This window comes from Pristiophorus japonicus, chromosome 10, assembly GCF_044704955.1.
Source record: "Pristiophorus japonicus isolate sPriJap1 chromosome 10, sPriJap1.hap1, whole genome shotgun sequence".
Taxonomy (NCBI): domain Eukaryota; kingdom Metazoa; phylum Chordata; class Chondrichthyes; family Pristiophoridae; genus Pristiophorus; species Pristiophorus japonicus.
In genome coordinates this window covers 44,052,530-44,070,427 of record NC_091986.1, presented here as the reverse complement: position 1 = coordinate 44,070,427, position 17,898 = coordinate 44,052,530, and the positions used below count along the sequence as shown (strand labels likewise).

Here is a 17,898-nt window from a genome sequence, read left to right as displayed (position 1 = left end):
GCATTAGCACATGCACTTCACATACCTAAACCCGGAACTTATGTAGCCCCTATGGGTGCGTGAGCACCTCGTACGCAGCCGTAGGGGCCACAACTTACAGCCTAATATTTGCTGAGATGCATGGCTGAGCACCAGTCATGCAGTGAATGCAGTGATTTTTTTTCTTATTTAATAGAGGGTTGTGACAGTGAGAAGACACAATTTTTGCGATGAATAAACCTGTTTTTTTGAGGGAACTTTCAACACATCTCGAATGTGAGCCAACTAAATTTTTTCATTTCAAACAGCCAGTCCCAGCATCAAACACTCCCAGGCAAGGCAGAGCACATACTGAGCAGATCTCCCTGTATTCTGCCCCAACAATGTGCCTCAGCCTCAGTCTAATAGTAGCACCACTTCATACTATCACCCCCTCCCATCGACTGCGACATCTAACATTCCCCACTTCCTTGGACCCAATTTAGTGACAAATTAGGGAGCAGTTTTGTGTTGCAGTAAATATGGCTATAAGGAACTGAATTAAACTGCAAATTCATTATACTCAGAAGTCTTACAGTCAGAGACTTTCATCCCATCTGTTATTGGCTAGATTTGAAGCCACGTCCCTCAGGTGAAAATCCAGTGATTGAGCCATCCCGTTCTTTAAATAAACCTCAGTTTTAATTACAAGCCTTTCTTGACAAGTACCTTCAATTAACGTTAGGGAATTGAACACTTTCCATTTTTGTCACTCAGTGTCAGCATTGCATACTGATTCATGCCTCACAGAGGATTCATGGATGCACAGCAAAGCTCCCTCGATTCTGCCCCAAACACAACAAGAGCACCAAATGTGACATCTTAAAAATTTCCCCAAACCAGCCATTCAACAGCCACTCTGACCGTTCATTAACCTGAATTTCGATGTGGCGAGGATTATCAATGAACTTCTCGATCAAGAGACGATCATCACCAAAACTTGAGGCAGCTTCTTGCGATGAAAATCGAAACCCTTCCCTACAGAGAGAAAATAATTTACCAGAGTGCAGTTTTTTTTAAACTTTAGCATTATATTTCAATTACTTTAGACAGATGATATGCTTTATTAATAAAATGGTGACAATTTTTTTCCACTCTGTGCTGTGATGTGACCAAGTGTGTATTGTCCTCCAATTAAACAACAGTCTAAATACAAGAATGACCATTTCAGCATTCACATGCTTAAGATTTTACACTACTTGATAAAAATCTGTACATCCCAAATGCCAAAAAAAAGGATTCAAGCACTGTAAAAAAAAAAAACACAGAATGTACACTGTTTTGAATAAGCGAAATACTTAACTCTGCTGCTTTCAATACAGCAGATAAAAATCTTTTCTGGAAGTTCTGCGTTCATTTCCTTGCTTCTCGCATACCCAGTCTGAATAAAATTCATTTCAACCTCTCCCGAAGACTATGGGCTCTATTTTCCTCTCTGCAAATTTTTGTCGCCCAGGAGGATATACGGCCCAGTTTTTTGTGGCCATTTGCGGCAAAAAAAAAAATCGGGACTTTCGCCAAAGAATTATTTGAATTTGGCGCAGTGCTCTCCGAAGTTAGTCTGGGGGACGGAGCTTCAGTGTCGGCGCTAAAAACTCTAAGAAGAACATAAGAAATAGGAGCAGGAGTAGGCCATATGGTCCCTCAAGCCTGCTCCGCCATTTAATACGATCATGGCTGATCCGATCATGGATTCAGATCCACTTCCCCGCCCGCTCCCCATAACCCCTTATCGGTTAAGAAACTGTCTATCGTTGTCTTAAATTTATTCAATGTCCCAGCTTCCACAGCTCTCTGAGGCAGCGAATTCCACAGATTTACAACCCTCTGAGAGAAGAAATTTCTCCTCATCTCAGTTTTAAATGGGCGGCCCCTTGTTCTAAGATTATGCCCCCTAGTTCTAGTCTCCCCCATCAGTGGAAACATCCTCTCTGCATCCACCTTGTCAAGCCCCCTCATAATCTTATACATTTCGATAAGATCACATCTCATTCTTCTGAATTTCAATGAGTAGAGGCCCAACCTACTCAACCTTTTCTCATAAGTCAACCCCCTCATCCCGGAATCAACCTTGTGAACCTTCTCTGAACTGCATCCAACACCAGTATATCCTTTCGTAAATATGGAAACCAAAACTGCACGCAGTATTTCAGGTGTAACCTCACCAATACCCTGTATAACTGTAGCAAGACTTCCCTGCTTTTATACTCCATCCCCTTTGCAATAAACGCCAAGATTCCTTTTGCCTTCCTGATCACTTGCTGTACCTGCACACTAACCTTTTGTGTTTCATGCACACAAGTACTTCCAGGTCCCGCTGTACTGCAGCACTTTGCAATTTTTCTCCATTTAAATAAAAACTTGCTCTTTGTTTTTTTCGGCCAAAGTGCATGACCTCACACTTTCCAACATTATACGCCATCTGCCAAATTTTTCCCCACTCACTTAGCCTGCCAATGTCCTTTTGCAGATTTTTTGTGTTCTCCTCACACATTGCTTTTCTTCCCATCTTTGTGTCGTCAGCAAACTTGGCAACTCTCTGGGCATGTGCGAAAAGCTGAAATTGCCAGGGCAACCAGAGACGCTGAAGCACGCTGAATCTTTGATTCATAGTGACATTCACACTGAGGGATTAGCGATCGTAAGACAACTTTACCAAGACATAGACATGATTAGCAGTTAATCACTGCTGTATTCTCTACCCCAAAATGATAACCTGCTGATTTCTATACCATACAATCCAGCATTTAAAAAGTGAAATCCGCTGGAACGCTGCAATCCCGGGCCCCCAAAAGACCTCTTCCCCCCCCCACCCCCACTGGAGCCGCTGCAATCCCCGGCCGAATGGCCCTCCCGCTCCCCAAAGTCAACTCGCAGGGGGTGCTGGACTGAACGGGGGGGCCGTTCGACCCGGGATTGCAGCGGGTCCAGCTGGGGGAGGAGCAGTCCTTCCGGCCCGGAAATCTTCTTCCCTTGCTCCAAAGAGTTCCCGGTGAAAAAAAAGGTATTTTATTCTGTATTCTTATTGTCTCGCTCCTGTCCTCTTGTGCGCCGCACCGATTCCTTACGTTAACGTACCTTTTTTTTTTGCAGGGCTTTTGGGCAGTGTGCACCGCGCTGAAAAAAATTGTGGACAGCCAAAATCGATTTAAGTCCATAAAAATGGCGCCCGATCCAGTTTTGACTCATGTCTGCGGCAAAATGTTTAAAACTGGCGCACATGGTCGGTGCTGGCATCTAAACGTTGGCAAAAGTTGGAAAGTGAGTATTTTACGCCAAGAAACGTTTGGATGCCAAAAAACGGCACCTATTCGTGGCGAAAATAGAGCCCATTGTTTGTAAAAGCATCGTGTAACTTAAGCCGTATAGTCTCTCGGGTGTGATCCAAAGCTTTGCCAAGTTCGGCGATCTCAGCCGACGTACATGTGCTGTAACTAGTGTCAGAACCCTCGCCTGAGTCAGGTTATGGGTTCAAGTCCCACTCCCACTCCAGAGGCTCAAGCACAAAATCTAGGCTGAAACTCCCAATGCAGTATTGAGGGGGCGCTGCACTGTCGGAGGTGCCCTCTTTTGGATGAGACATTAAACCGATGCCCTGTCTCCTATCTCAGGTGAACGTAAAAGATCCCACGGTCACTATTTCGAAGAAGAGCAGGGGTGTGCGGCCCGGTGTCCTGGGCAATATTTACCCTTCACTCAAACCATTAAAGCAGATTATCTCATTGCTGTTTGTGGGAGCTTGCTGAGCGCAAATTGGCTGCCGCGCTTCCTATATTACAACAGTGACTATATTTTAAAAAGTACCTAATTGGCTTTAAAACACTTTGGGACATCCTGAGGTCATAAAATGCACTATATGAATGAAAATCTTTTCTTTATCTGTCCTTTCAATCAAACATTTTAAATCATACTGTTCATTTAACTTCCTTCTGTTCTTTGTTTCCTTCTGAAATTGGAATTGTACCTGTAGTAGCAGATTTCGTATTATATCATACATCTAGATCCTCTGTATTTGAATTGCTGATTTCCCATCTCAATAAATAATTTCATACTTGATGTAGGCCTTTGGAGTATATTTTCCTTCGTACGATAGTACGAACTCAAAAATCAAAACGAGCCTAAATTGCCCCCCTTTTTTTTTCAAAGAGCCGTTAATCGGTATGTACCGACTGCTCGGGGTGGGGGGGTGGGGGGGAGGGAGTTGGCCGGAGGATCGGGAGGGGGTTGGAGGATCGGGAAGGAGCCGGGGATCGTGGGGCGATGTTGTGAGGGGGTTGATTTGGGGGAGTGGGTGGGGCGCAAGAGAGGATCGGGGCCGGCCATTGGAGGATTGTCGTCAGCATCATTATTTAACTGCCCCCATGCTCCAAACCCACCTTTTTGTTAGGGCAATATTCCATTCCATAGTACCATAGAATGATACATCACAGGAGGAGGCGATTAGGCTCATGATGCCTGTGGCAGCTCTGTGGTAGAGCTATCCAATTAACCCCATTTCCCTGCTCTTTCTCCATAGCCCTGTAAATATTCTCCCTTCAAGTATTTATCCAATTCTCTTTTGAATATTATTATTGAAACTGCTTCCACCACCCTTTGAGGCAGTGCATTTCAGATCATAACACCTCGCTGTGTTAAAAAAATGTTTCCTCGTGTCACCTCTGGTTCTTTTGCCAATCACCTTAAATGTGTGTCCTCTGGTAACCAACTCTTATGCCACTGGAAACAGTTTCTCTTTATTTACTCATCAAAATTGACAAGATAGAGAAAAACTATTCCCTCTGTGTGGGGGGTGGGGGGGGGGGGGGGAGTCTTGAACAAGGGGGCATAACAAAACTAGAGCCAGGCCCTTCAGAGTTGATATCAGGAAGCACTTCTTCACACAAAGGGTAGTGGAAATCTGGAACTCCCCCAAAAAGCTGTTGCGGCTGGGGGTTAATAGAAAATTTCAAAACTGAAATTGATAGATCGTTGTCAAGCAAGGGTATTAAGAGATACGGAACCATGGCAGGTAGGTGGAGTTAAGATACAGATCAGCCATGATCGAAATTGAATGGCGGAACAGGTTTGAGCGGTTGAAAGCCATACTCCTGTTCCTATGGCTATGGCAACGATTGGGACAGTGGAATTTGTTTTTGATTGTCCAGCAAAGAACCAGGCCTCTTTCTGTGCTGTAAACCTTGATGGTTCTAAGCGGGATCTCAACGGGTGAAGGGCCAGCTTGGTTCACTCGTAGGACCCTCACCTTTGCGTCAGGCAAGAGGTTGTGGATCAGAACTTGAACGTGTAAAAACTAGGTAAATACTTCAGTGTTGTACTGCATTTGTTTTTTAAATTAATTTATGGGATGTGGACGTCATCGGCAAGGCTCATTCCTAATTGCCCACGAGAAAGTGGTGGTGAGCCGCCTTCTTGAATATCACTGAGTGGCTTACTAGGCCATTTCAGAGGCAGTTAAGAGTCGACCACAATGCTGTGGGTCTGGAGTCACACATAAACCAGACCGAGTGAGGACGGCAGATTTCCTTCCCTAAAGGACATTAGTGAATCAGATGGGTTTTTACGACAATCCGGTAGTTTCACGGTTACCATTACTGATACAAGCTTTTTATTCCAGATCTATTTTTTACTGAATTTAAATTGACCAGCTACTGTGGTGGTATTTGATCTCACATAACTGGATCATTAGTCCAGGCCTCTGGGTTACTAGTCCAGTAACATAACCACTATGCTACGGTTCCCATTGTGGGCAGATGCTGTCCTTCAGACAAGGCGACATTTAAGCAAGGCCTCTCATCAAACTGTTCAGCTCAGTGTTAAAGATCTGATTCACAAATTGGCTGCTCCATTTGCCTATGAAGCAAGCGTGAATACGCTTGAGCAAGTAATTCATTGACTGTGAAGTACTTTAGGACATCCTGAGAACATGAAAGGGCCTATCTAAATACTATTTCTTCTTCTTTCTTAAAGAAGGGTACATGTTTCCAGAGGTGCTGCATTCATACTCCACTCGCTAAAGAGCAACAAGGTTAGTAGCAATTCTGAATCTAATGTTTATCAATGAACTAGGTGCGTAAGGTGAAGTACTGGAGGCAACAGGGTATGTAAAAAAAAAAAGGGGGGTCAGTGACAAAAGATATTGCGTTTTAAATATAGTAACCTTGAAGGAAGTAAAACAAAAACAAATGAGAGCACAAGAACAGTTGAGAAATCAACTGGAGGAAGCATTGAAGGGTGGTTGCTAAGGCTACAATCAACATTTATTCCGGCCGAAGCAAAACAGATTATAATGAAACAGAGGTCAACCTGGTTAAGTAGGAATAAAAAGAGCTATATTAAGGATGCTAAGAAAGTTTTCAAAAATTACAAGGGATCCAGTACGCAAACTATAACGACAACCAAAAGCAGAAAAAAGATAATATTATGTTGTTAGGTTTTGTATTCCTCTAGAAATGAACTCCAGTAAGGAAGGTTCTAGATTGCAGCTCTGCACTGGAGTAGGGAGATTAGCCGTGACTTTTATGTTCAACAATTCTCTGCCCCATATTGTACTCTAAGTCTTTTTACACACATTACGGGGACGGTTGCAGATAAAGTGTGACAAAAACCTTTACGTCTTTGAAAACTGAAAATCCCTTATTGGCTCTGGGTTTTTGTTTGCCTCCCCCAGGAGATTACATGGTGGTGGGAAACTGGGGGCCCTGGGGGGGGATGGGGAAGAGAGGGTGGAAGTGTTCAGTCAATATACTTCAGCCATCATGAATATGGGGCGGGCTTGATGGGCCATAGGAATAGGAGGAGGTCGTTCTGCCCCTCAAGCCTGTTCCACTAGTCAATGAGATCATGGCTGATCTATAAAAGACCAACTGGTCTTTTCCTGCCCATCATTCTCGTATTTTCGCATGTTCTTGGGCTTAAACATCATTTTGCAAAGTATATTGGTCTCCACAGGCGCCAGCACCCACTCACACCTTGCCCGAGTGGCCTGTTATTCATGTTAGCCTGGGCCACGAGGGCAGTGAGATTTTAGACCCCGAGATGGTAAGTGTTGTGTCTGCAAGCACTCTAGTAATGACTCCACGAGGTAAGGTATTGCACTTGAACTGTTGTGACCTTAGTCCATTTATTGCAGCTCCTGAATGAGGTTACATTAAGGTGAGCATTTTATACTTGGCTACCTGTGGTGTGCAGGTGACCTCTTGGTCTCCATCAGTTGTACAGGCATATTGTATACAGTGTGAAGATACATTCAATGGTCTTATGTAACTGTACATTGAGTGTACAGGGTATATACTTACACAACATCACTGCCCCCTAAGTCTTGTGCCACTGGCCTTTGCACTGGGTGCTCTGGCCCTCGACTTGTGTGCCCAAAGCCCTTGTCTGTGCTTGTAAATGGCTCTCTCCCTGTGGACCCCCAAATCCTTATTGTCACGACATTAGGAAATGGTCAGCAGTGGACGGTTGGAGGTTGAAGTGGGGGTTTGAGGGGGTTCTGGGTGTGATCCATGGCTACATTCCCCCATTCCCCACCCCCCCATACATAGACTATGTGTGTGGCTCAACATCTGCATTTACATACATGTACAGAGAATGGAAAAAAAAGGTAGGATTGGTTATATCACTGTTTGGGTCTTGCAGAAGTGGAACGAGTACATATGACAGGTATGGTACATACATGGTATTACAGTCTTGCCCCTGGGGTGTAGGTGCAGGTGGGTGAGGACGCTAGTTCCAGAGTGACCGGACTGTGTCCAGGTTGTCTGATGGCTGCACTGCGCCCCCTGCCAGCTGGGTGAGCTCGGGTCGCTCCCCTAGCTGGGTCTCGGGGCCTTTACCGTTGCCTAGTGGTGGGCAGAGCCACAGGAGTGTGTGGCCTCCCTGTCCTCCTTTGAGGGCTGCAGGGTCTCCCTGCTGCCCTTCAGCGGTAGTGGGAACCTGGCCATCCCAGGTCCCGTCGGGAGGGCTGGAGGGTGCTGGCCTCTTGCTCCTGGTACTGGCCCTGGTGGTCACAGAGGTAGGGCCAATCTGGGGCAGGGTGCCAGTAGTGGTGCCTGTGCCGTCCGCTGATCACTGGCCCTGCAGTGGGTATGCTTCCACTGTGTATGGCCGCACTCCGGGGCATTAAATTGGTCCCGGAGGCGCAGGCTACATGATTGGGTAGCCGGCTGGATCTGGGTGCTTCAAACGGGAGGTTGCCCTTGGTTTTGTTGGCGTGCATATTGAACCCGGCATCACACATTATTCCATCGTTTACATTCATGATTCATTGGCTCCGATCGCACTCAGGTACTAATTCACATTTGTCAATTACATCTTTTCCCTCAATTACATATTTTCCCTGTATATTACCGGCATCGCTGTACAATATTGCATTTAGATACTTGTATTCATCAATTACATATTTTCCATGTATCCTACCAGCATCGCTGTTCAACGGTACATTTAGATACTTGCATTTGTTAATTACATCTCTCACATTAGTATCACCGGCATGGCTGTACAAAAAGTGGAAATGTCCCTTTAATTGTTCTGTGTTGCCGGTCCCCTTTAAGAGGGCCTTGCAAACTTTACCCCAATCCGGTTCGCTGCTCTGCATCACGTGTTGCTCCCTCAACGCTGCCCCTCATGGTCTGGTCGCGGCCATCTTGATTTCAGGCGCTTCACCTCGTGGTGCGGGCGCCGTTTTCTTTCTCTCCGTGAGATAGGCTGCTGTGATCCTTCTCTCCCCAGGTTCTGCCACTGAAGCCGGGAATTTACCTTCTGCGTCGATCTTCTTCCTTTGGAGTCCTGCCACGGCCCGGAAGGTGAGGTCTGGTCGTTCGGGTTGGATCATCTCGCCGTTGATTAGCGCGGTGTGTGTCATCGCTGCGCAGTCGAGTTGGACGGTAGGATCTTCAGGTGCTGCGATGGATCTAAATTTGGGGTTGCATAGGACGTCGATCGCCGGGGCCTGGAGGCTTTCCCAACTCCAACAGATTTGGATTTGTTTCATCCATCTTTTCCTAGCAGCGCTGGACCATTACCAGCAACGATCCACAAAGGCAACTTGTGCATCGCGCCGCCGTAGGACACCTGGACATCCACACTGCCAACAACTGGGATGGTGTCGTTTGTGTAAGTGAGCAGCTTCACCTGGATTGATGGCATTTTGGGTTGTTCGATAGGATTGTCCCAGAGTTTCTCGAAGGCTGCCTGCTTCATCAGCGATTGGCTCGCCCCTCGAGACTGGAACACCGTTGATTTCGACTTCTATTTTCAACAGGGAACTCTCGGTGGAGCAGGTAACCACTCCGTACACCTCTTCCTGGGGCTGAGCTGCCTCCTGGACTCTCTCTTCGTCTTCATCAGCGCTGGAGCCCAGGTGATCAGCCAACCCTTCAGCAACTCGGTGAGTAAAATTTCTTTTACACATTCGCTGGAGATGGCCTTTAGTGTTACAGCCTTTGCAAGTATAGTCTCGGTATCGGCACTGGTGGGCCCTGTGATTTCCTCCACAGCGCCAGCATGGGGCTGGCCGTTTGGCCCCCTGCGGCGGACTCAGAGTTGCGGGGCTTGGGGTCACAGTCTTGCCTCTGAAAGGCGCCATTCAGTTCACTGTACTTGCCTGCTGCAGGGTGACTGTGGTGTCTGCAGAGAGCAGCCTGTGGAGGAAGCCTTTGTGGCCGATTCCAATAACAAAGATGTCCCTCAGTGCTTCGGTGAGCTGGTCACCAAAATCACACCAAGATGCAGTCAAGCGTCTCAGGTCTGCAGCATATTTTGCGATTTCTTGGCCTTCGGGCCACCGGTGTGTGTAGAACAAGTGTCTGGCTGTGAGGATGCTCTCTTTTGGCTTGAGCTGTTCCTACATCAACGTTACAAGCTCTGCGAACATTTTGGTTGTCGTATTCTCTGGGCTAGCAAGTCCCTGACAAGGCCATGAACGGTGGGCCCACAACTGCTGAGCAGGATAGCTCGGCGCTTATCAGCCAGCGAGGTCGGCGTGTTCCCAGCCAGGTCGTGCGCGATGAAGTAGTGTTCTAGCCTTTACACAAAGGCATCCCAATCTTCCCCATCAGCGAATTGTTGAAAGTTGCCAAGGTTAGCCATTTTTCGCGTGGAAATTCGTATTCTCGTCGCAAGCACTTTAGTAATGACTCCACGAGATAAGGTATTGCACTTGAACTGTTGTGACCTTAGTCCATTTATTGCAGCTCCTAAATGATGTTACAGTAAGGTGAGCTCCCTTTTATACTTGGTTACCTGCGGTGTGCAGGTGACCTCTAGGTCTCCACCAGTTGCACCCTCTGGTGGTACAGGCATATTGTTCACAGTGTAAGATACATTCAATGGTCTTATGTAACTGTACATTGAGTGTACAGGGTATATACAAACACAGCAGTAAGAAAGAGAACCAAAGCTGAACTCAATCCTATTCACATGCACACACCTTCCAGCAGGGTGTCACTCAGAACTCATTAACAGCAAGAAGATTTAACCCTTTAATATTTGTACTGTGATTGTGACAAACATTAAAGTTTCAAAGATTTTTGGTAAACTGACCAAATAAAATACAGCAATTCTAGAAAAATATAGACATATTCTATATTGTGTTATTGGGGTTATTTTTAACTTAACCCGACCGGGTGGGAAATTGAACGGATCGGGTTGAAAATTGGGTTTGCACAACAACAACTTGAATTCATATAGCACCTTTAGCGTAGCAAAACATCCCAAGGCGCTTCACAGCAGTAATTATCAGCCAGCTGAAGGCACGGCCACCAATGGCGGAATGATTGTAATCGGGAATGCGCACAGAAGCCAGAATTAGAGGACTGTCTACTGAAGTCAACAGAGAGCAAAATCAGGTGGGGTTTAAAAACCAATGCTCACACCATCTAGTCAGTTTCCTGCCTGGCGAGTTAAGTCAATTATATTAGTTAGGTATAGAAATTTAGAGGCAATTCAAAGCATTAATTCCAAATATTTTATCTCGTCACAAGGTCGCAAAATATGATTTATGTTAAAAGTAACTTCAGTGTTGCTTAAAATCAATTCACCCAGTGCTAAAGTAGCCTGCTCACTGTTTGGGCTCATATTAGAGCAACAGATATAGCTGCACTACAGGTCTGCTGGCAACCAGTGAAAACTTTCCCCAACAAAAGTCAGCAATAACAGGAGAGGAAAGAAATGGGGATTTTCTTTTTCCCAAAGTGTATGATCTGTGTTTCAGCTATGTAGTTAATTGTTGACACCCAACATTTATAACCTTGAGCAAAGTAAAGGGTAAATATTAACAAACATTCACCCAGTATTTTGTTCAAGGGCATAAAATTTTAACTGCCAACAACCTACTCACTTACAACAACAACAACTTGTATTTATATAGTGCCTTTGATGTAGTGAAACGTCCCAAGGTGCTTCACAGGAGTATTATGCGATACAACGTTGACACCGAGCCACATAAGTAGAAATTAGCGTAGGGGAAAGAGCTATGTTTTAAGAAGCGTCTTGAAGGGGGAAAGAGAGTTAGAGAGGCAGAGAGGTATAGGGAGGGAGTTCCAGGCTTGGGGCCTAGGCAACAGAAGGCACAGCCACCAATGGTTGAGCGATTATAATCAGGGATACTCAGGAGGGCAGAATTAGAGGAGCGCAGACATCTCAGGGTTTTGTGGGGCTGGAGGAGATTACAGAGCTAGGATGGAGCGAGGCTATGGAAGGATTTGAAAATAAGGACGAGAATTTTGAAATCGAAAGCGTTGCTTAACCGGAAGCCAATATAGGTCAGCGAGCACAGGGGCGATGGGTGAGCGGGACTTGGTGCGAGTTGGGACACGGGCAGCAGAGTTTTGGATCACTTCCAGTTTATATAGAGTAGAATGTGGGAGGCCAGCCAGGAGTGCATTGAAATAATCAAGTCTAGAGGTAACAAAGGCATGGATGAGGGCTTCAGCAGCGGATGAATTGAGGCAAGGGCAGAGAGGGGCGATGTTACGGAGGTGGAAATAGGTGGTCTTAGTTATGCGGCGGATATGTGGTCGAAAGCTCATTTCAGGGTCAAATATGACACCAAGGTTGCGAACAGTCTGGTTCAGCCTCAGACAGAAGTAGGGGAGAGGGATGGAGTCAGTGTCTAGGGAATGGAGTTCGTGACATGGACTAAAAACAATGGCTTTGCTCTTCCCAATATTCAAAAATCGAATTGGGAATATTACATTCAATACCTTTGAAGGTGGCAGGATCAGTTGATAATGCTGTTAAAAAGCATACAGCATCCTGGGTTTTATAAATAGAGGCACAGAGTATAAAAGCAAGGAAGTTATTCTAAGCCTCAGCTGGAGTATTGCGTTCTGGACATCACACTTTAGAAAGGACGTCAAGTCCTTGCAGAGGAGATTTACTGGAATTACACAGAATATATGGCACAGAAACATTCAAAAGAACAAAAGAACATAAGAATTAGGAACAGGAGTAGACCATCTAGCCCCTCGAGCCTGCTCCGCCATTCAATAAGATCATGGCTGATCTGGCCATGGACTCAGCTCCACTTACCCGCCCGCTCTCCGTAACCCTTAATTCCCTTATTGGTTAAAAATCGATCTATCTGTGACTTGAATACATTCAATGAGCTAGCCTCAACTGCTTCCTTGGGCAGAGAATTCCACAGATTCACAACCCTCTGGGAGAAGAAATTCCTTCTCAACTCTGTTTTAAATTGGCTCCCCCGTATTTTGAGGCTGTGCCCCCTAGTTCTAGTCTCCCCGACCAGTGGAAACAACCTCTCCGCCTCTATCTTGTCTATCCCTTTCATTATTTTAAATGTTTCTATAAGATCACCCCTCATCCTTCTGAACTCCAACGAGTAAAGACCCAGTCTACTCAATCTATCATCATAAGGTAATCCCCCTCATCTCTGGAATCAGCCTAGTGAATCGTCTCTGTACCCACTCCAAAGCCAGTATATCCTTCCTTAAGTAAGGTGAACAAAACTGCACGCAGTACTCCAGGTGCGGCCTTATCAATACCCTATACAGTTGCAGCAGGACCTCCCTGCTTTTGTACTCCATCCCTATTGCAATGAAGGCCAACATTCCATTCGCCTTCCTGATTACCTGCTGCACCAGCAAACTAACTTTTTGGGATTCATGCACAAAGACCCCCAGGTCCCTCTGCACCTCAGCATGTTGTAATTTCTCCCCATTCAAATAATATTCCCTTTTACTGTTTTTTTTCCCCCAAGGTGGATGACCTCACACTTTCCGACATTGTATTCCATCTGCCAAACCTTAGCCCATTCGCTTAACCTATCCAAATCTCTTTGCAGCCTCTCTGTGTCCTCTACACAACCCGCTTTCCCACTAATCTTTGTGTCATCTGCAAATTTTGTTACACTACACTCTGTCCCCTCTTCCAGGTCATCTATGTATATTGTAAACAGTTGTGGTCCCAGCACCGATCTCTGTGGACACCACTAACTACCGATTTCCAACCCGAAAAGGACCCATTTATCCCGACTCTCTGCTTTCTGTTCGCCAGCCAATTCTCTATCCATGCTAATACATTTCCTCTGAGTCCGCGTACCTCTATCTTCTGCAGTAAGCTTTTGTGTGGCACCTTATCGAATGGCTTTTGGAAATCTAAATACACCACATCCATCGGTACACCTCTATCCACCATGCTTGTTATATCCTCAAAGAATTCCAGTAAATTAGTTAAACATGATTTCTCCTTCATGAATCCATGCTGCGTCTGCTTGATTGCACTATTCCTATCTGGATGTCCCGCTATTTCTTCCTTAATGATAATTTTAAGCATTTTCCCCACTACAGATGTTAAACTAACCGGCCTATAGTTACCTGCCTTTTGTCTGTCCCTTTTTTTAAACAGAGGCGTTACATTAGCTGCTTTCCAATCCGCTGGTACCACCCCAGAGTCCAGAGAATTTTGATAGATTATAACGAATGCATCTGCTATAACTTCCGCCATCTCTTTTAATACCCTGAGACGCATTTCATCAGGACCAGGGGATTTGTCTACCTTGAGTCCCATTAGCCTGTCCAGCACTACCCCCCTAGTGATAGTGATTGTCTCAAGATCCTCCCTTCCCACATTCCTGTGACCAGCAATTTTTGGCATGGTTTTTGTGTCTTCCACTGTGAAGACCGAAGCAAAATAATTGTTTAAAGTCTCAGCCATTTCCACATTTCCCATTATTAAATCCCCCTTCTCATCTTCTAAGGGACCAACCAGTCCATGCCGGCATTTATGCTCCACTCAAGCCTCCTCTCAACTTTCCTCATCTCACTCTATCAGCATAACCCTCTATTCCCTTTTTCCTCAAATGCCTGCCTTTAAATGCATCTATACTATTTGCCTTAACTACACTCTGTGGTAGCGAGTTCCACATTCTCACCACTTTGAGTAAAGAAGTTTCTTCTGAATTCCCTATTGGATTACTTGGTAACTATCTTATATTGCTGACCTTTAGCTCTTCCCCACAAGTAGAAACACTCTCTTTGTATCTACTCTATCAAAACCTTTCATAATTTTAAAGACCACTATGAGTTCACCCCTCAGCTTTCTTTATTCAAGCATAAAGAGACCCAGCCTGTTCATTCTTTCCTGATCGGTATACCCTCTCATTCTGGTATCAGCCTGGTAAATCTTCTCTACATCCTCTCCAGTGCCTCTATATCCTTTTTATAATATGGCGACCAGAATTATACGCAGTACTCCAAGTGTGGTCTAATCAAGGTTCGATATAAGTTTAGCATAACTTCATTCATCATCATCATCATCATAGACAGTCCCTCGGAATCGAGGAAGACTTGCTTCCACTTAGCATGTTCTTAGGTAGCTGTACAGTCCAATACAAGAACCACAGTCTCTGTCACAGGTGGGACAGACAATGCTTGAAGGAAAGGATGGGTGGGGAGTCTGGTTTGCTGAATGCTCCTTTCGCTGCCTGTGCTTGATTTTTGCATGCTCTCAGCGACAAGACTTGAGGTGCTCAGCGCCCTCCCAGACGCACTTCCTCCACCTAGGGCGGTCTTTGGCCAGGGGCTCCCAGGTGTCAGTGGGGATATCGCACTTTATCAGGGAGGCTTTGAGGGTGTCCTTGTAACGTTTCCTCTGCCCATCTTTGGCTCGTTTGCTGTAGACTTCATCACTTTTCAATTCTATCCCTTTAGAAATAAACCCTCGTGCCTGATTTGCTTTTTTATGGTCTTGTTAACGTGTGGCTACTTTTAGTGATTTGTGTATTTGAAACCAGAGATGAGGGGCTTCAGTTATGTGGAGAGACTGGAGAAGCTGGGGTTGTTCTCCTTCGAGCAGAGAAGGTTATAGGCATTCCTCATTTGATTGACCTGTAATTGGAGAAAGAAGAACTTGCATTTCTATAGCACCATTCACAACTTCAGGATGTCCCAAAGCCAATGAAGTACTTTTTGAAGTGTAGTCACTGTTGTAATGTACGAAACACAGCAGCCAATTTGCGCACAGCAAGGCCGAACAAACAGCAATGTGAGAAGTGATTAGTGATGTTGGTTGAGACATAAATATTGGCCAGGATACCAAGGACTACTTCCCTGCTCTTCTTCAAAATAGTGCCGTGGTATCTTTTGTGTCCACCTGCGAGGGCAGACAAGGACTTGGTTTAACCTTGGTGTCATTTTTGACCCTGAAATGGGCTTCTAACCACATATAAGGCCATAACTGCCTATTTCCATCTCCGTAACATCGCCCGACTCCGCCCCTGCCTCAGCTCATCTGCAACTGAAACCCTCATCCATGCCTTTGTTACCTCTAGACTTGACTATTCCAATGCACACATGGTTGGCCTCCCACATTCTACCCTCCGTAAACTTGAGGTAATCCAAAACTCTGCTGCTCGAGTCCTAACTCGCAGTAAGTCCCTGTGCTCGCTGACCTACACTGGCTCCTGTTTAAGCAACGCCTCAACTTTAAACGCCTCCATGGCCTCGGCCCTCCCTATCTCTGCAATCTCCTCCAGCCTCACAAAGTTGAGATATCTGCGCTCCTCTAATCCTGGCCTCTTGAGCCCTGATTTTAATCGCTCAACCATTGATGGCCGTGCCTTTTGTTGCCAAGGCCCTAAGCTCTGGAATTCCCTCCCTAAACTTCGCTGACTCTCTTTCCTCCTTTATGACGCTCCTTAAAACCTACCTCTTTGACCAAGTTTTTGGTTATCTGTCCTAATATCTGCTTATGTGGCTCGGTGTAAAATTTTGTTTCATTATGCACCTGTGATGCGCCTTGGGACCTTTTACTACGTTAAAGACACTATATAAATACAAGTTGTTGTTGTTGTTGTTGTCTCACCCAAAAGACAGTATCTAGGAGAGTGCATAACTTCCTCAGTACTGCATTGGGAATTTTGCATAGATTTTGTGCTCAAGTCTCTGGAATGGGACTTGAACCTACAACTTTCTGATTCGGAGCCGAGAGTGCTACTCGCTGATCCATGGCTGGGAAGGGGCGGGGGCACACAGAGCTCAGTGCCTTCTTAAAAGAATAAGTGTGATAGTGTCCAAGCTGCTATTGAGTGGCAGTGCCACATATCTGGCAATCAGCAAGCAGCAAGCAGCAAGACCAAAGTCTTATTTAAGTGCAACACAATTGTACCTTGTATCAAATTTTACATTTATTATTTTGAAATCGGAAACATTCTTTAAAAACGTTTAAAATCACTTTGCGACAAACTTAATTAAGTCTAGCCTCAACTTGATAGTCACATAGATAATGGGCACAAACGGGGTTGGTTTGTTTTCAGTGCTCAAGTTCCCACTTGCTGCACCTTGGGTGTTGTCTCCTCCTATTGTTCACACTGCTTCTGGAGATGAGAGAGGGGGACAGGTACAGCAAATGGAGCATCTGGCTCTGAGCAGGTCTAGGTAAACAGTGTCAGAGAGGAGTGAATGACATTCCAGTGAGTTTCACAAACATATGAAGCATCACTGCCTGTTTGTTTTAACGGCACCCTCTCAAACAAAACAAACACAAACAACCTGCCTGCAGTGCTCTGTTTACACTGAACGCCTGCCTCGGCCAACACTCCAACACTTCCACCAAAACGCAGCCAAACGCCATGTAAAAAAGTTATCTGATTTTATCCCATTTCATTCTTAATACATCTCCAATATCAAAGCCGTAGTGACACAATATATTTTTCATAATTTTGTTGCAAGGTTAGTCTCTGAGCATGGCCTCACCTGGTCTCATCATCATCCCAGGCTATTCTCATGCCTTTCCCACCACCTCCCGCTGACGCCTTGATCATGACGGGGTAGCCTAGCAGCAGGGGACAATTAGACAGAAGTTCTGACTTTGATCATTTGGTCATGTGAGCATGGCAGCTGACCATATGTCCAATAACGCTACAGACAACAACTGGTTTACTGAAATCTACATTCAAGTACGTTCTGTACCAGGTGCATTATTGCTACTTTTATCTGGAGCCAATTCCAAATCTTGATACATAAACCCCAATTAAAGAATTTGAAGTGAAATAGTACAGTATCATTCCGGGTCCACTGTAGTTATGATATTATCAGTTTGGATAACTTGTTCTCCTCTTCCCCCCACCCCTCATCCAAAGAAGATAGTAATGAAAAATAGTAAGAGCATGGATCAAACCAAATGTCCGATCTTTTGGGTTAAGTTTATTATCCACCAAGAAAAGAATATTTAACATCTTTCTGCTTTGTAAATACAAGCACTTAAGAGGAAATGCATGAGGGAGAATGGAATACATGAGGGAGAAAGGAATAGAAGGACATGCTGATAGGGTGAGATGTTGAGGGATGGGAGGAGGCTCGTGTAGGGCATAAACATCGGCATGGACCTGTTAGGTCAAATGGCCTGTTTCTGTGCTGTAAA

General features: G+C 45.3%; 1 protein-coding gene across 1 annotated transcript in view; it reads right to left on the bottom strand.

The window, feature by feature from the left end:
• Positions 1 to 17,898, bottom strand: part of pcca (propionyl-CoA carboxylase subunit alpha) — a 572,168-nt gene that overhangs the window by 370,080 nt on the left and 184,190 nt on the right. Inside the window, exons 9-10 of the mRNA XM_070891406.1 lie at positions 17,232 to 17,310; positions 894 to 996 (exon numbers count right to left, since the gene is read on the bottom strand). Of these exons, the coding sequence (XP_070747507.1) occupies positions 894 to 996; positions 17,232 to 17,310 (182 nt within the window). The remainder of the gene's footprint in view (positions 1 to 893; positions 997 to 17,231; positions 17,311 to 17,898) is intronic.